Source organism: Phascolarctos cinereus, unplaced genomic scaffold, assembly GCF_003287225.1.
Source record: "Phascolarctos cinereus isolate Bilbo 61053 unplaced genomic scaffold, phaCin_HiC Scaffold_2;HRSCAF=192, whole genome shotgun sequence".
In the NCBI taxonomy this organism is placed as follows: Eukaryota; Metazoa; Chordata; class Mammalia; order Diprotodontia; family Phascolarctidae; genus Phascolarctos; species Phascolarctos cinereus.
The window spans coordinates 174,722,646-174,735,198 of record NW_027555625.1 but is presented as its reverse complement, the minus strand read 5'-3'; the positions used below and the strand labels follow the sequence as shown (position 1 = coordinate 174,735,198).

General features: G+C 36.3%; 1 protein-coding gene across 7 annotated transcripts in view; it reads left to right on the top strand.

Moving 5' to 3' along the window:
* The first annotated feature begins 44 nt into the window (after nucleotides 1-44).
* The window catches only part of MCM8 (minichromosome maintenance 8 homologous recombination repair factor), a 57,159-nt gene continuing 44,650 nt past the window's right edge, over nucleotides 45-12,553 (top strand). For 5 of the 7 annotated variants that reach the window (XR_002324324.2, XR_002324325.2, XM_020985533.2 and 2 more), the window contains exons 1-8: nucleotides 45-467; nucleotides 1,310-1,399; nucleotides 2,897-3,047; nucleotides 3,274-3,357; nucleotides 4,501-4,583; nucleotides 4,721-4,870; nucleotides 6,031-6,134; nucleotides 6,893-7,091. Coding sequence is in view for 5 of the 7 variants with exons in the window: in XM_020985533.2 (XP_020841192.1) it covers nucleotides 2,903-3,047; nucleotides 3,274-3,357; nucleotides 4,501-4,583; nucleotides 4,721-4,870; nucleotides 6,031-6,134; nucleotides 6,893-7,091 (765 nt within the window). In the remaining 2 variants the exon portion in view is untranslated. The remainder of the gene's footprint in view (nucleotides 468-1,309; nucleotides 1,400-2,896; nucleotides 3,048-3,273; nucleotides 3,358-4,500; nucleotides 4,584-4,720; nucleotides 4,871-6,030; nucleotides 6,135-6,892; nucleotides 7,092-12,553) is intronic. The other 2 variants (XM_020985539.2, XM_020985547.2) reach the window with 2 other exon arrangements.

Sequence of the window (12,553 nt, the reverse complement as noted above, 5' to 3'; positions counted from 1 at the left end):
GCCGCTTCCCCTGGGCGGAAGTGCGTCATTCAGGCGCGAAAAAAAGAACCCCGGACTAGAGGAGGCGGCTTGGAGATTGTGGGAGTTCTCGGTTGGCTTCTGTCACCCGCGTGGCTCGGGCTCAGGGCTTGGGCTGCGCCTCTCCCTCCCTGGAGGTCGCGCCCTGCGGCGCTGGAGAGGCCCGGTTTGAGTTTTCAGACGTCCTCCAGACGTCCCTGAGCATCCCCTTTGAGACTCTGCGGGGAGGGTGAGGAGAAGGCCCCCAGGGGCTCGGCTGGAGGCGGCCGTGGCCGCGCGCGTCTTCGCCTCAGGGACTGGCCGGGCGGGAGGGACCTTGGTCACAACGGGGCTGAGTAGGGGAAGCCCGACGTGTTGTTTATTTCTCTATTCGCCGGTTGCCTCCCATTCCCCCGCCTTCCCCCGCGCCATTCAGTCATCTCCTGTGTCGCCCTAGGCCGTGGTCTCCGGTAAATTTTTCAAAGCTGAGCTCGCTCATTTGCTTCAGGCCTCCTTTTAGGTCAGAGGTTCGGTGTCATTGTAGTCTGGGGAAGCCTGTGGGCCCCTTCTCAAAACAATGTTTTCAAATGCATAAAATAAATAGGATTATAATGGAAACTAATTATGTTAAAATAGTTACTAAATATATTTTTAAATGTTCAGGTGCCCCCAAATTAAGAACTCTTGTTTTTAAAGTTTTTAACTATATAGTATTTGCCATGTTTTTAAAGTTTTTAACTATATTGTATTTGCCGATGTAGCACCTGGGTTGACCATCTATTATTTCTCAGCTTGCTACATCACTGACTACCTCCTTTTTCATTTATAGGTTCCTGGGTGATATCTTTTATGCCACATCTTGTTCCCAGGTCACCTTTGCTGATATATTACAGATTACACATAGGTGTCTATGGTGCATCTCTGTGTCACCTTTGATTTTGATTGGAGTGTACCGTGATTTACAGCCATATAAAATGACTAGGAGAATGTTGGTATTTTTAAAAAGACAGGTTTTAGAACAGCTTGGGATTATTCAAGTTACTGCACATTTTTCTGAATGTAATTTTTCCCCTCTTGTATTTAACATCTGGGGCAACTAATTGTCCATCTAGGATGCCTTTGTAAGATATACTAAAGGGATCAATCCATCAACTTCCCATCCATCTGTATTTCATAATCCAGTTATTTAATATTCTTAATCTACTTGTTTTTTTTCTGTATAGATAGCTAAACTGATTTGTTTTGAGCGACTGTGGGTCCTGCTGAGGAGGCACTCTATTCTGATACTTAACATAATGTCGTCCGTAAACAGGAACATCCAGAGGATTCTATTATCTTTTGGGGACCCCTTATATTTGGAACCTACACAAAACATCCTCTATGACAGTGGTGAACACCTTTGGTGAGCATATATCTTAATGTTTCATACCTTGCTTAACACTGATAATCAGAAGATCATAGAACTATTATCTCTGATTACATCTGTAAATCAGTCCACAAACATTTAAGTGGCTACTGCATGCCAGGCACTATACTAGATTCTGGCAACACAAAAACAAAAAATGAGACAGTTCCTGCCTTCAGGATCTTATGTTTATAATAAGAAAATACAGAATGTATGCCAAATAATTTCATAAGTGGGTCATGGAGGGGACCAACCATTGTGGAACCAGGACAAGCATTTTGAAGAAGGCAGCACTTGGACTGAGCCTTGAAGGAAATTAGGTGCTCTAAGAGGGTAGTGGGCAGATATAAAGCATTCTGGGTATGGGGGAGCAGCCTTTGCAAAAGCAGATAATGCAGTCACATATCAGGAGCAGCAATTTGGCTGAAATGTAGAATGAGTGAGGGAAAGTAATGTTTACTCAGCCTACAAAGAAAGGTTAGTTCTAAACCAGTAAGTACGTTAAATGCCAAACAGAGGAATTTATCTTTTACCCTAAAAGCAATTGAAAATTTCTTGAAACTATAATCTGAAACCATAAGACATACATCTAAAAAAACAAAAATAAGCATAGTCATCTCCACATCATCTTCCCATTAGAATGTGAGCTTTTGAGTGCAGGGACTGTTTGCCTTTATATCCCCAGGTGTTAGCACAGTACCTTGCATATAATAAATGCTCAATGAATACTTGCTGACTGACATATATAGGATAAAAATGATAAAGATATATCAGGTGAATCCAAGCCTGATTGCCTCGCCAAAAAAAAAAAATAGTAATAACAATTTGACCGCTGAATAGGGGGATGGACTGTAATAGGAAAAGATTTGGTAAGGAGACCATAGAAAGCTGTTGCAATATTGTGAGTACAAGGTGATGAGGGCCTGCACAATTGTCAATGTCAAAGAAGAGGAGGGATCATATACAAAAGATGTTGGAGATGTAGAATTGCCAGAATTTGTCAACTGATTGGATATGGGAGGTGAATAAAAGTAAGGAGTCAAGGATGACACCTAAATTGCAAGCCTGGATGACAGAATGGTGGTTGCTCTCAAAAGTAATAGGGAAGTTGTGAAGAGGGGAGGTTTTGTTGGGGAAAGATAATGGCATATTGGACATGTTGAATTTAAGATACCTATAAGACATCTAGTTTGAAATGTCCAATTGAAAGTAAGATAATATTTGTAAAAAAGCATTTGCACAGTGACTGGCCCATAGGCAGTATGTTAATGCTTTTTCCCCTTCCTCAGAGATAGGAAAACTACAGATATGAGACTGAAGGTCAGGAGAGAAGGTAGGGCTAGATAAATAGATCTGAGAGTACTTGGTATAGATATGATAAGTATGACTGCTAACAGATTGTGATCTATTCCATTATTTCAAGTATATTTACTATTGCACATTTTCAGGTATTATCCATATGGATTTGGCTAAATCCTTTTAAATTTTTCTCAGTAGGGCATGAGTGCCAATTTTAGAGGCAGAGGATTTGGGCGAGGAGGATTTCAAAGCTGGAGAAGAGGAAGAGGTAGCTGGGGCTCTGGTAGAGGGAGAGGAAAAGAACAAAGAAATGATGGGAAGAAAACTACAGAGAAACATGTTTCATGTAAGTATGACATTTTATTTATTGCTTGAGGAAGAACTGAAGCTCCTCACTGCATGACAGTTGATAGTATACGTTATGGGGTGCAATAATATCCAAAGAGGCTTTTGGATACTCTTATCTTGGAGATTTTTTAATATCATTCCCTTGAAAACAGATATTTAATTGTTTAGGAATCATTTTGCAAAAGTTTGGGGAATGTTTAATCATAACCTATTATATCTTTCAGTACAAAACCCAGAACCTTGGCCACGGCAATCAACTCTAGACCAATTCATACCATATAAAGGCTGGAAATTTTATTTCTCTGAAGGTAAAGTTAAGAGTGAAGAGAATAAATGACGTTTTCTTGGCTACTTTGTGGAACCCAGAATATGAATATGAAACAAAATTTGTATTCTGCAGCACGACATGGTGGAAAGGTTCTGTATTTGGAGAAGGGATACTTGGCTTTATACGTAGGCATTGGACATAGAGGGAGGCAGGAAGACTGCAGTTTAAAACTAAGAGACTTAGTTTGCTTCAGTGACATTGAGCAAATCACACAACCTTTCTGTGCTTCATTCTCATCATCTGTAAAACGAGCGGGCTGGACACGATGGCCTTCATCAGGCCCTTCTTGCATTCAGTCCATGTTGTATAAATTCTGATTCTGCTGCTTCCTTTTGTGTGAATTTAGCCAAACAACTCCATCTCTCTAAGCCTTGGTATTCTCATCTTTTAAATAAAAAGGCCAGATTGGATGGCCACTGAAGTATTTTCCACCTTTAAATCTGTGAACCTGTCTGGATGGGATTTAGTTATTTAATAGTTCAGTAGTGAGCCAGCCATTCTGGTGTACTCCTATAATCCCAGCTCCTGGCTGAGGCTGGTAAATCTCTTGACCTCCAAGTTGTAATGAGCTAAGTTAATCAAGTGTCCACACTAAGTCCAGCACCAGTATGGTGAACCCCAGCCCTTGAAGCTGAGAACCATCACGCTGCCTGAGGATGGCTAAACCAACTCAGTTCAGAAACAGTAGCTCAAAGCTCCTATTACCGATCAGGGTGAGATCACATACTCGAGTGGCCCTTGGCTACATGGACATTCAGTTTATCATCTAGTTTAATATTCTTTTCATAATCAGGAATATCACTTAAGCTTTTGCATAGAAAGAAAAATTTGGAACAGGGACAACCTTAGAGATCATCTAGGCCAAGTCTTATTTTACAGATAAGAAAGCTGAGGTCTCGTACAAGTTAAGTGACTTTCCCAAGGTCGCTAATTGGGGGAGGACATAGAACACAGATCTCCTAATCCCCAGTCCTCTGATATTCCTCTTAGACCATGAGCCCTCTGTAATGTTTATATGCATCAAGGTAGAATGTGTGTGTGTATGTTTATAAATATACTTACACGTATGCATACATATGTATATACGTAATTCTTTTGATACTGATGGCATATGTTGGATTAGTTTACAGCGATAGCTCTCCTTTTGTTCAGAAGATTCAAGCATTTGAAAATTTTTTCACAAAGCACATCGAGTTGTATGATAAGGTAAGAATCCCATATAACAAGATTCTTAATGTGTAATATGTATTTTCGAAGTACTTAATGAAAATACTTTTTTAAAAATTCAGATATGAAATTTTAAATGCATGATGAAAATATGACCTTATGTCGTTATATTCTAGGATGAAATAGAAAGAAAAGGGAGTATTTTAGTGGATTATAAAGAACTGACACAAGATGATGCATTGACTAACTTGATACCAAACATTGCAACTGAATTAAGAGATATGCCAGAAAAAACACTGGCCTGCATGGGTCTGGCAATTCATCAGGTAAAAAGTTATATCATAGGCTTTGTCAGATTTTGAAAGCAAGAAGATTCCTCAGGATAATTCCTTCAAAAATATTGTTCTGTTAGCCTTCACTAACAAAAACATCGCTAATGACTAGGACTAGCAATATACCTAGGTTTATAAGCCCTTAGTCTAAGACAGGATGCAATGGCATATACACCATATCTATAGATATTACAGTTTAATGATGCAAATAATAATAGTTAACATTTATATTGAACTTTCCTCATGGATAGGCAGTACATTCCTACAAAGTAGATAGTTTAAGTATTCACAGCATTTTCAGAGGATAACTGCCGTTCGTAGGGGCAATATTATTTGCCCAGCATTATGTGACTATTAAATTGCAGACCTGGAGCTCAGACCTTTAGATCCTAAGATTCTAAGCCCAGTCTTTCTGATTTTCTTTGATGATTCCTCTTGGGAGAAATTAAATTGGGCTGTATTGTTGAATGCATGTTTTGTCTTAAATAATGCTGCTCTGTTGAATTCTTCCATCATTTGTGTGGAGATTCTTAATTTAAGTTTTACTTTGAGATTCGTGTTTGTCTAATTTTTTCCCCAGGCTTGTAATTTCATTGATATGGAAATTCTCTCCACCATTTCAGGTCAGCAACTAATTTATAATTTGCTATCTTAGAGAATTGTCTGGCATGCTAAAAGGTTAAATTAATTTACCTATAATTCCACAACTGCTGTGTGAAAGAATTAGGACTTGAACCCAGGTCTCGCATTCCTTTAACATTATACAACATTGCCTTTCTGAAATTTTCTTTAGATGTTAGAGCATTCTTTGATAGAACCAAGCTGGAAATAGTGACATGCGGCCTCCTTATTAACCATTTTAACCTGGGACACTTGGTAGCCAGGTCATAATGGAACCAGAGATAACAAACAGTTTGAAAACCCAGCCCTGAGACAGTGAGTAAGGCCACATGGCAGTCACTTGTCATGACAAAAGCATAGCAAATTGCAAGTAATCTTTCATAGACAATAGTGCTAATCAAAGGACTGTTAGAATCCTTATTAGTTAAAATGTTTCTGGAAATGTATGTATATATATGTGTGTGTGTGTATATATATAATTAACTCCTCTATAAAACAATATATAAAGAATTCTGTGTATTTTACCTAAATAGATATTAACAAAAGATCTTGAAAGACACGCAGCTGAATTACAGGCCCAAGAGGGATTATCAAGTGAAGGAGAAACAATTGTAAATGTACCACATATTATTGCAAGGTAAAGAATGAATTTGTGTTATAAAATTTCTTAGAATAAGGATATTGAAAACTATTTAAGAAAGTTTATTTAAAAGAATCTAACATAGAAAGGATATGCATTTAGTTCTATTTTGTTGAGGTGAACCAATTCTAAGTCTTAGAAGAAAAATTTGAAAATTGTCAATTTTTGAATTTTCACACACACACTGAATAGTTACTGAAAACATTGCTACCTGGATTTGCTAGTTATGGCTATGGTGTACTATTAAGTTACTAAGTCTCCTTGTGACCAATTTTTGTTATATTTTATACAAGTTATGAGACATGAAAGAATGAATTCAACCGTATTAGTTAAGACTTAAAAATTATTATTAAACACAGATATAGTCATCTACATTGAAAGGAGGTAGATATGGCATATCAGCTTTGCCTAGAATTTATAGGTGAAATTTTCAATGTTTATTTTTTAAGAAGCGTTGAAAGTTATTGAATTGGGTGTCATCACAGAACACCTTCTAGGTTCATCCTTTATTTGTCTTCATATAGTCCTACTTGTAGAAATTTTTTTTTCTCAAAGAACTTCTTGGGGGGAAGGAAAAGAGAAGAAAAAAGTCCCTGTATCTTTAATGATGTCTTCACTCTGTGATTTCATATATTTTTTGATAATTCAGTAGTAGTTCCTGTATAAAAGTAAAGGCACCTACATCTTTTTATTTTTCATTATATTTTTCTATTTTTCTTTAAAAACCTCTTATATATATGTTTCCATTGTTTTAGGGTATACAACTATGACTCTCTAACTCAGCTGAAAAATGTCCGAGCCAATTGCTATGGGAAATACATTGCTTTACGAGGAACAGTTGTTCGAGTCAGTAATATAAAACCTCTTTGCACCAAGATGGCTTTTTTGTGTGCTGCCTGTGGAGAAATACAAAGTTTTTCTTTTCCAGATGGAAAATACAGTCTTCCCACAAAGGTAATTTCAAGTCCTCATTGTCAAAGACCTTTTTTTAACCCTTAGAGAATAAAGAGTACTAAATGGAGCCATAAATATAGTGAGTCATTTCTCGAATCCCTTTTTTGTTGTTGTCATTCAGTTGCTTTAGTTGTGTCTGACTCTTCATGACCCCATTTGTGGTTTTCTTGGCAGAGATACTGCCCATTTGTATCCTGTGACCCTTTATCAGTTGGAGAATGACCCATATTCTTATAAGTTTGACAAAATTCTCTGTATATATGAGATATGAAGCCTTTGTCCAAGAAACTTCTATAAAATTTTCTCCAATTTTCTGCTTTCCTTCTGATCTTGGCTACATTGGTTTTATTTATGCAAAACCTTTTAAGTTAATGTAATAAAAATTATCCATTTTATATCTCACAGTGCTCTCTCTTTTTATTTTATAAATTCTCCTGTCCATAAATGTGATAGATAATGTGTTCCATGTTCTTCTGATTTACTTATATCTCCCTTTATGTCTAGGTCATGTATCCATTTTGACCTTATCTTGGTAAATTAAGATATATGTCTATACCTAATTTCTCCCAGACTGCTTTTCAGTTTTCCCAACAATTTTTACCAAAAAGTGAATTCTTATCCCAAAAGTTTAAATCTTTACATTTATCAAACACAAGGTTATTATAATCATTTACTGTCATGTATGGTATATTTACTCTCTTCCACTGATCCAACATTCTATTGTTTAGCCAGTACCAGATACTTTTGATAATTACTGGTTTATATTAGAGTTCAAGATCTGGCACTGCTAGACCTCCTTCCTTTATGTTTTTTTCCCATTAATTCCTTTTATGTTCTTGGCCTTTTGTCCTTTAAAATTAATTTTGTAATTGTTTTTCCTAGCTCAATAAAATAATTTTTTAATATAATTGGGATGGCATTGAATAAGTAGGTTAATTTAGGTAGAATTGTCATTTTTATTATATTGGCTCAGCCCACCCATGAGCAATTAATATTTCTCCAGTTATTTAAATCTGACTTTATTTGTATAAAAAGTATTTTAGAATTACGTTCTCATAGTTCCTGGGTTTGTCTTGGCAGGTATACTCCCAGGTATTTTATATTGTCTATAGTTATTTTAAATGAACTATCTCTTACTATTTCTTCTTGCAGGACTTTGTTGATTATTTATATGGGTTTATTTTATGTCTTGGTACTTTATTAAAATTATTAATTGTCTCAGCTAGCTTTTAGTTGAATATCTAGGATTTTCCAAGTATACCATCATAATGTGTGCAAAAAGAAATAGTTTTATTACCTTTTTGCCCATTCTGATTCCTTCAGTTTCCTTTTCTTCTCTCATTGTTATTGCTAGCATTTCTGATACAATGTTGAATAATATTGGTGATAATGGGCATCCTTATTTTACTCCTGATCTTACTGGGAAGGCTTCTAGCTTACCTCATTATAGCTAATATTTCCTGATGGTTTAGCATTTGGTGCATATATCTTTAGTACTGACATTACTTCATTATCTATGGTACCTTTTAACATGTAGTTTCCCTCATCTCTTTTAATTAAATCTATTTTAGTTTTAATGTTGTCTGAAATCATGATTGCCACCTTTGCTTCTTTTTATATTAGCTGAAGCATAATCAGTTTTTCTCCAGTCCTTTATTTTTACTCTGTGTGTGTCTCTCAATTTTAAATGTGTTTCTTGTAAACAACATATTGTTGAGTTCTGTTTTTTGATCCATTCTGTTTCTGTTTTCATCCTATTCACATTCAAAGTTTTAATTACTACTTGTGTATTTCCTTCCATCCTGTTTTTCCTTCATATTTCTTCTCTCTCTTTTTACCCTACCCCTCCTCAGAAATCTAATTTACTTCTGACCACTGCCTCCCTAACTCACACACCCTTCTAAAGTCCCTCCCTTATCCTATACACTTTGCCCTCCTATTTCTCTGTAAGTTAAGACTTCTGTGCCCTACTAAATGTATATGTTATCCCTTTCATCCAATTCTGATGAGAATAAGGCTCCTGCCCAATACCATATGTAACAGTTCTTCCTTCCATTTACACCTCTTCTGTATGAGATAATTTATCCCATTTTAACTCTTCCTACCCATTTTTGTTTTTTAGGATCATCGCATCATGATCAACTCAGCCCTAAACCTCCTATGTATGTGTGACTCTTTCAAACTACCCTAGTAATGATAACATTCTTAGGAATTCCAAATCTTATTTTTCCATATGACAAGTAAAGAGTTTAATCTTGTTAAATCCCTTATAATTAGTCTTTCATGTTTACCTTCGTATGTTTCTCCTGATTCTTATAAATCAAATTTTCTGTTCAGTTCTGGTTTTTTCCTTGAGAATACCTGAAAATCCTCTAGTTCATTAAATGCTAAATTTTTCCCATGCCATCACTTATTTCTTAATCCTGCTTATTACTTGGACATCAGCTTTCTCCAAACCAAATGGAAATTGTCTTCTGAAGTGCAGTTGACATATTTATGGCTATCTAGTATAAGAGTAACAGAAGACATTTCTGTTTCTCTGGTTGTGTTCTTGTACAAATTGTAAGTCATTCTTGCTTTTTTTTTTTTAGTTCAGCCTCTTGCATGTGAACTTTGCCGCCTTCTTTTGGGTGCATTCATCACTCATGTGTCCATAGCTATAAACAAAATATACTTTGACTTCCTTGCTTGTACTGCACTGGTGGTATTCTTGTATCTGATGGTTATAACCTTTGTTTTCTTAGCCTTATTTTCACAATTAGATTTTGTCTATTCTATCTTTGTAGATTCTTCGTAAACTTTTGTCTCAAAATCTATATTACTAGTATGACCTTTGGTGGCTTACAGTATAAGCTCCTTGAAGGCAGGGACTGTCTTTGTCTCTTTTTGTATCCCTAATGCTTAGCATAGTGCCTAGCACAGGAGTGGGGAACTTGCAGCCTTTGACTGAATTCTGTGAAGTTTGGATTCAGTCAAAGGGCTGCACTTTAGGACCTAGAGGGCCACATGTGGCCTCAAGGCCACAGGTTCCCCACCCCTGGCCTAGCACATAGTAGATACTTAATAAATGCTTATTGACTACTCCTTAATAAATGCTTATTGATTACTTCTTTAGTCCATGCGTAAGAGAATGCTCTAGAGCAAAGATTTTTAACCTCAAATCAATAAAGTTGTTTTTTCAATATTTTCATAACTTTATTTCAATATAATTTATTTCCTTCGTAATCCTATATACTTTATTTTGTACATTTAGAAATATTATTCTAAGAGAGTTCCATAGGCTTCACTAGACTGCTAAAGGGGGTCTATGACCCAAAAAAACCTAACAACACCTAGGCTAACATCGGTTGGGATTGGTTCACCCTGTTGGGAATTCTTCATTACAAGGATAGATCTATACTCAGTCTCTCCCTGGGGTGACACTTTTATTGCCAGGCCTTTGCTTGCCCACTATCTATCATAGATCTTGCTTCTACCCATTTCACAAGTGAATTATATCTTTCAGACTCAAGAACTCTCACAGCCCATTTTCTCAATAGGAAATTTATTTCTTGATTAATTCATTACAAAGGAGTGTGTAAATTATTTCCCCATGTATTGTTCTCTACTGTCAATATGTCTGGTATTTTCAAATCATCTACTAGATTAAATTATTAAATATTAAAAATATTTCCATGCTGACTGAATGGAACCTGCCCCCCCCCAGCCTGATCTTACTGTAAATTACCTTGAAATCTCCCAATTCTTTGACATTTTTTTAAACAATATTCTTAAAATGTTCTTATGTTTATTCTCTGGGGTCTATTCCTAAAATCAAGATTATCTCTATTAGTTTCCAGTTCAAAAACCCCCAAATATTTAATAAATTGATCAGGCTTCATTTTTTGAAAAAGTGAAAATAAAAATTTTTATTTAATAAACAATAATGCTAAATTTGTTTTTTCAGTATTTTCATAAGCCTAAATGGGGTCACAAAGAGTCAGAGATGACTGAAACAACAACAGATGCTAAACTTAATACTAAACATATAGTCTATAGTTCTGTGTAATTAACTTGTAACAAACAAGACAGTAAAGCAGGCAAAGTAATGTTATTTATTGTCAGCAGCATTATCAGGCACTTTGCATATATGTTTTTTTGAGAAAATACCAACTGGAAAAGAAAAAATAAACAAAAATCTCCAATGTAAGCCCCAACATGTAATAGGATCATTAAGGTTAGAAAAACCCATTTTGTTCTCTTTAACTTTCTTTTTCTTTTTTTTTTTTTTTAGGCAGTTGGGGTTAAGTGACTTGCCCAGGGTCACACAGCTAGTAACTGTCAAGTGTTTGGCCTGAGGTAGCATTTGAACTCAGGTCCTCCTGACTTCAGGGCCAGTGCTCTATCCACTGCACCACCTAGCTGCCCCTCTCTTTAACTTTCCCCATCAGCCTCGCCAGCACTAAGATTCTGTGCTAAGGGTGTTATTTAATCAGTCAATAGTAATTTACTAAGCTCCATCACTGTGTGTCAGCAACTGTTTAAGTGCAGGGGTTACAAATACATAGGTGAAAGTTCTTGTCTTCAATGAGATGACATACTACCATGGAGACACAGTTCAGTTATTTTTCAGTCATGTCCAACTTTTCATGACCCCATTTGGGATTTTCTTGGCAGAGATACTAGAGTTTGCTGTTTCCATCTCCAACTTATTTTATAGATGAAGAAACTGAGGCCAACAGGGTTAAGTGACTTGCCCAAGGTCACACAGCTAGTAAGTGTCTTAAGGCCACATTTGAACTCAGAAAGATGTCTTCCTGACTCCAGGCCCTGCACTCTTTCCATTGCACCACTTAGCTACACCATTGAGACATAACATGTTCATAGATAAATATAAGATATTTACAAAATAAAAAGATTTGTGGGGGAGACACTCACAATTGGGGATATCAGGAAAGATGTCTTATGGGAAATGGTCCACGTGCTGATCTAGGTACTTCAAGAAGTGGAATATTAGGAGAGAGAACATTTCAGATATAGGGTCAGACTGAAAAAAACCCCCCACAAAAGTAGAAGGTAGAATATTGTGCCCTGGGACTAACAAGTAAGCCAGTTTGTCTGGACCATAGCATTTGTGAGGCACAATACTATGTAGTCAACCTGGAAAGATAGGCTAGAGCCAAACTATGAAGGACTTTAAATGCCAAACAGAGGAATTTAAATTTTTCCTGAAGTCAGTAGGGAGCCACTGAAGATTCTTGAAGACAGGAGTGACATCTTAGAGACCTATTATTTAAGAATATTAGTTTGACAACTGTTTGAAAGGGACAGCAATTATGAGGCTATTGAAATTGACAGGTAAAAGATAATGAGTGTCTAGAAATGTTGTCATTAGAGAAAAGAGAATGGATAGAAAGATGTTGAAAAGGTAGAATCAATGAGATTTTTTTCAATTAATTGAATCTAGGGGAGTGAGTAAGAGT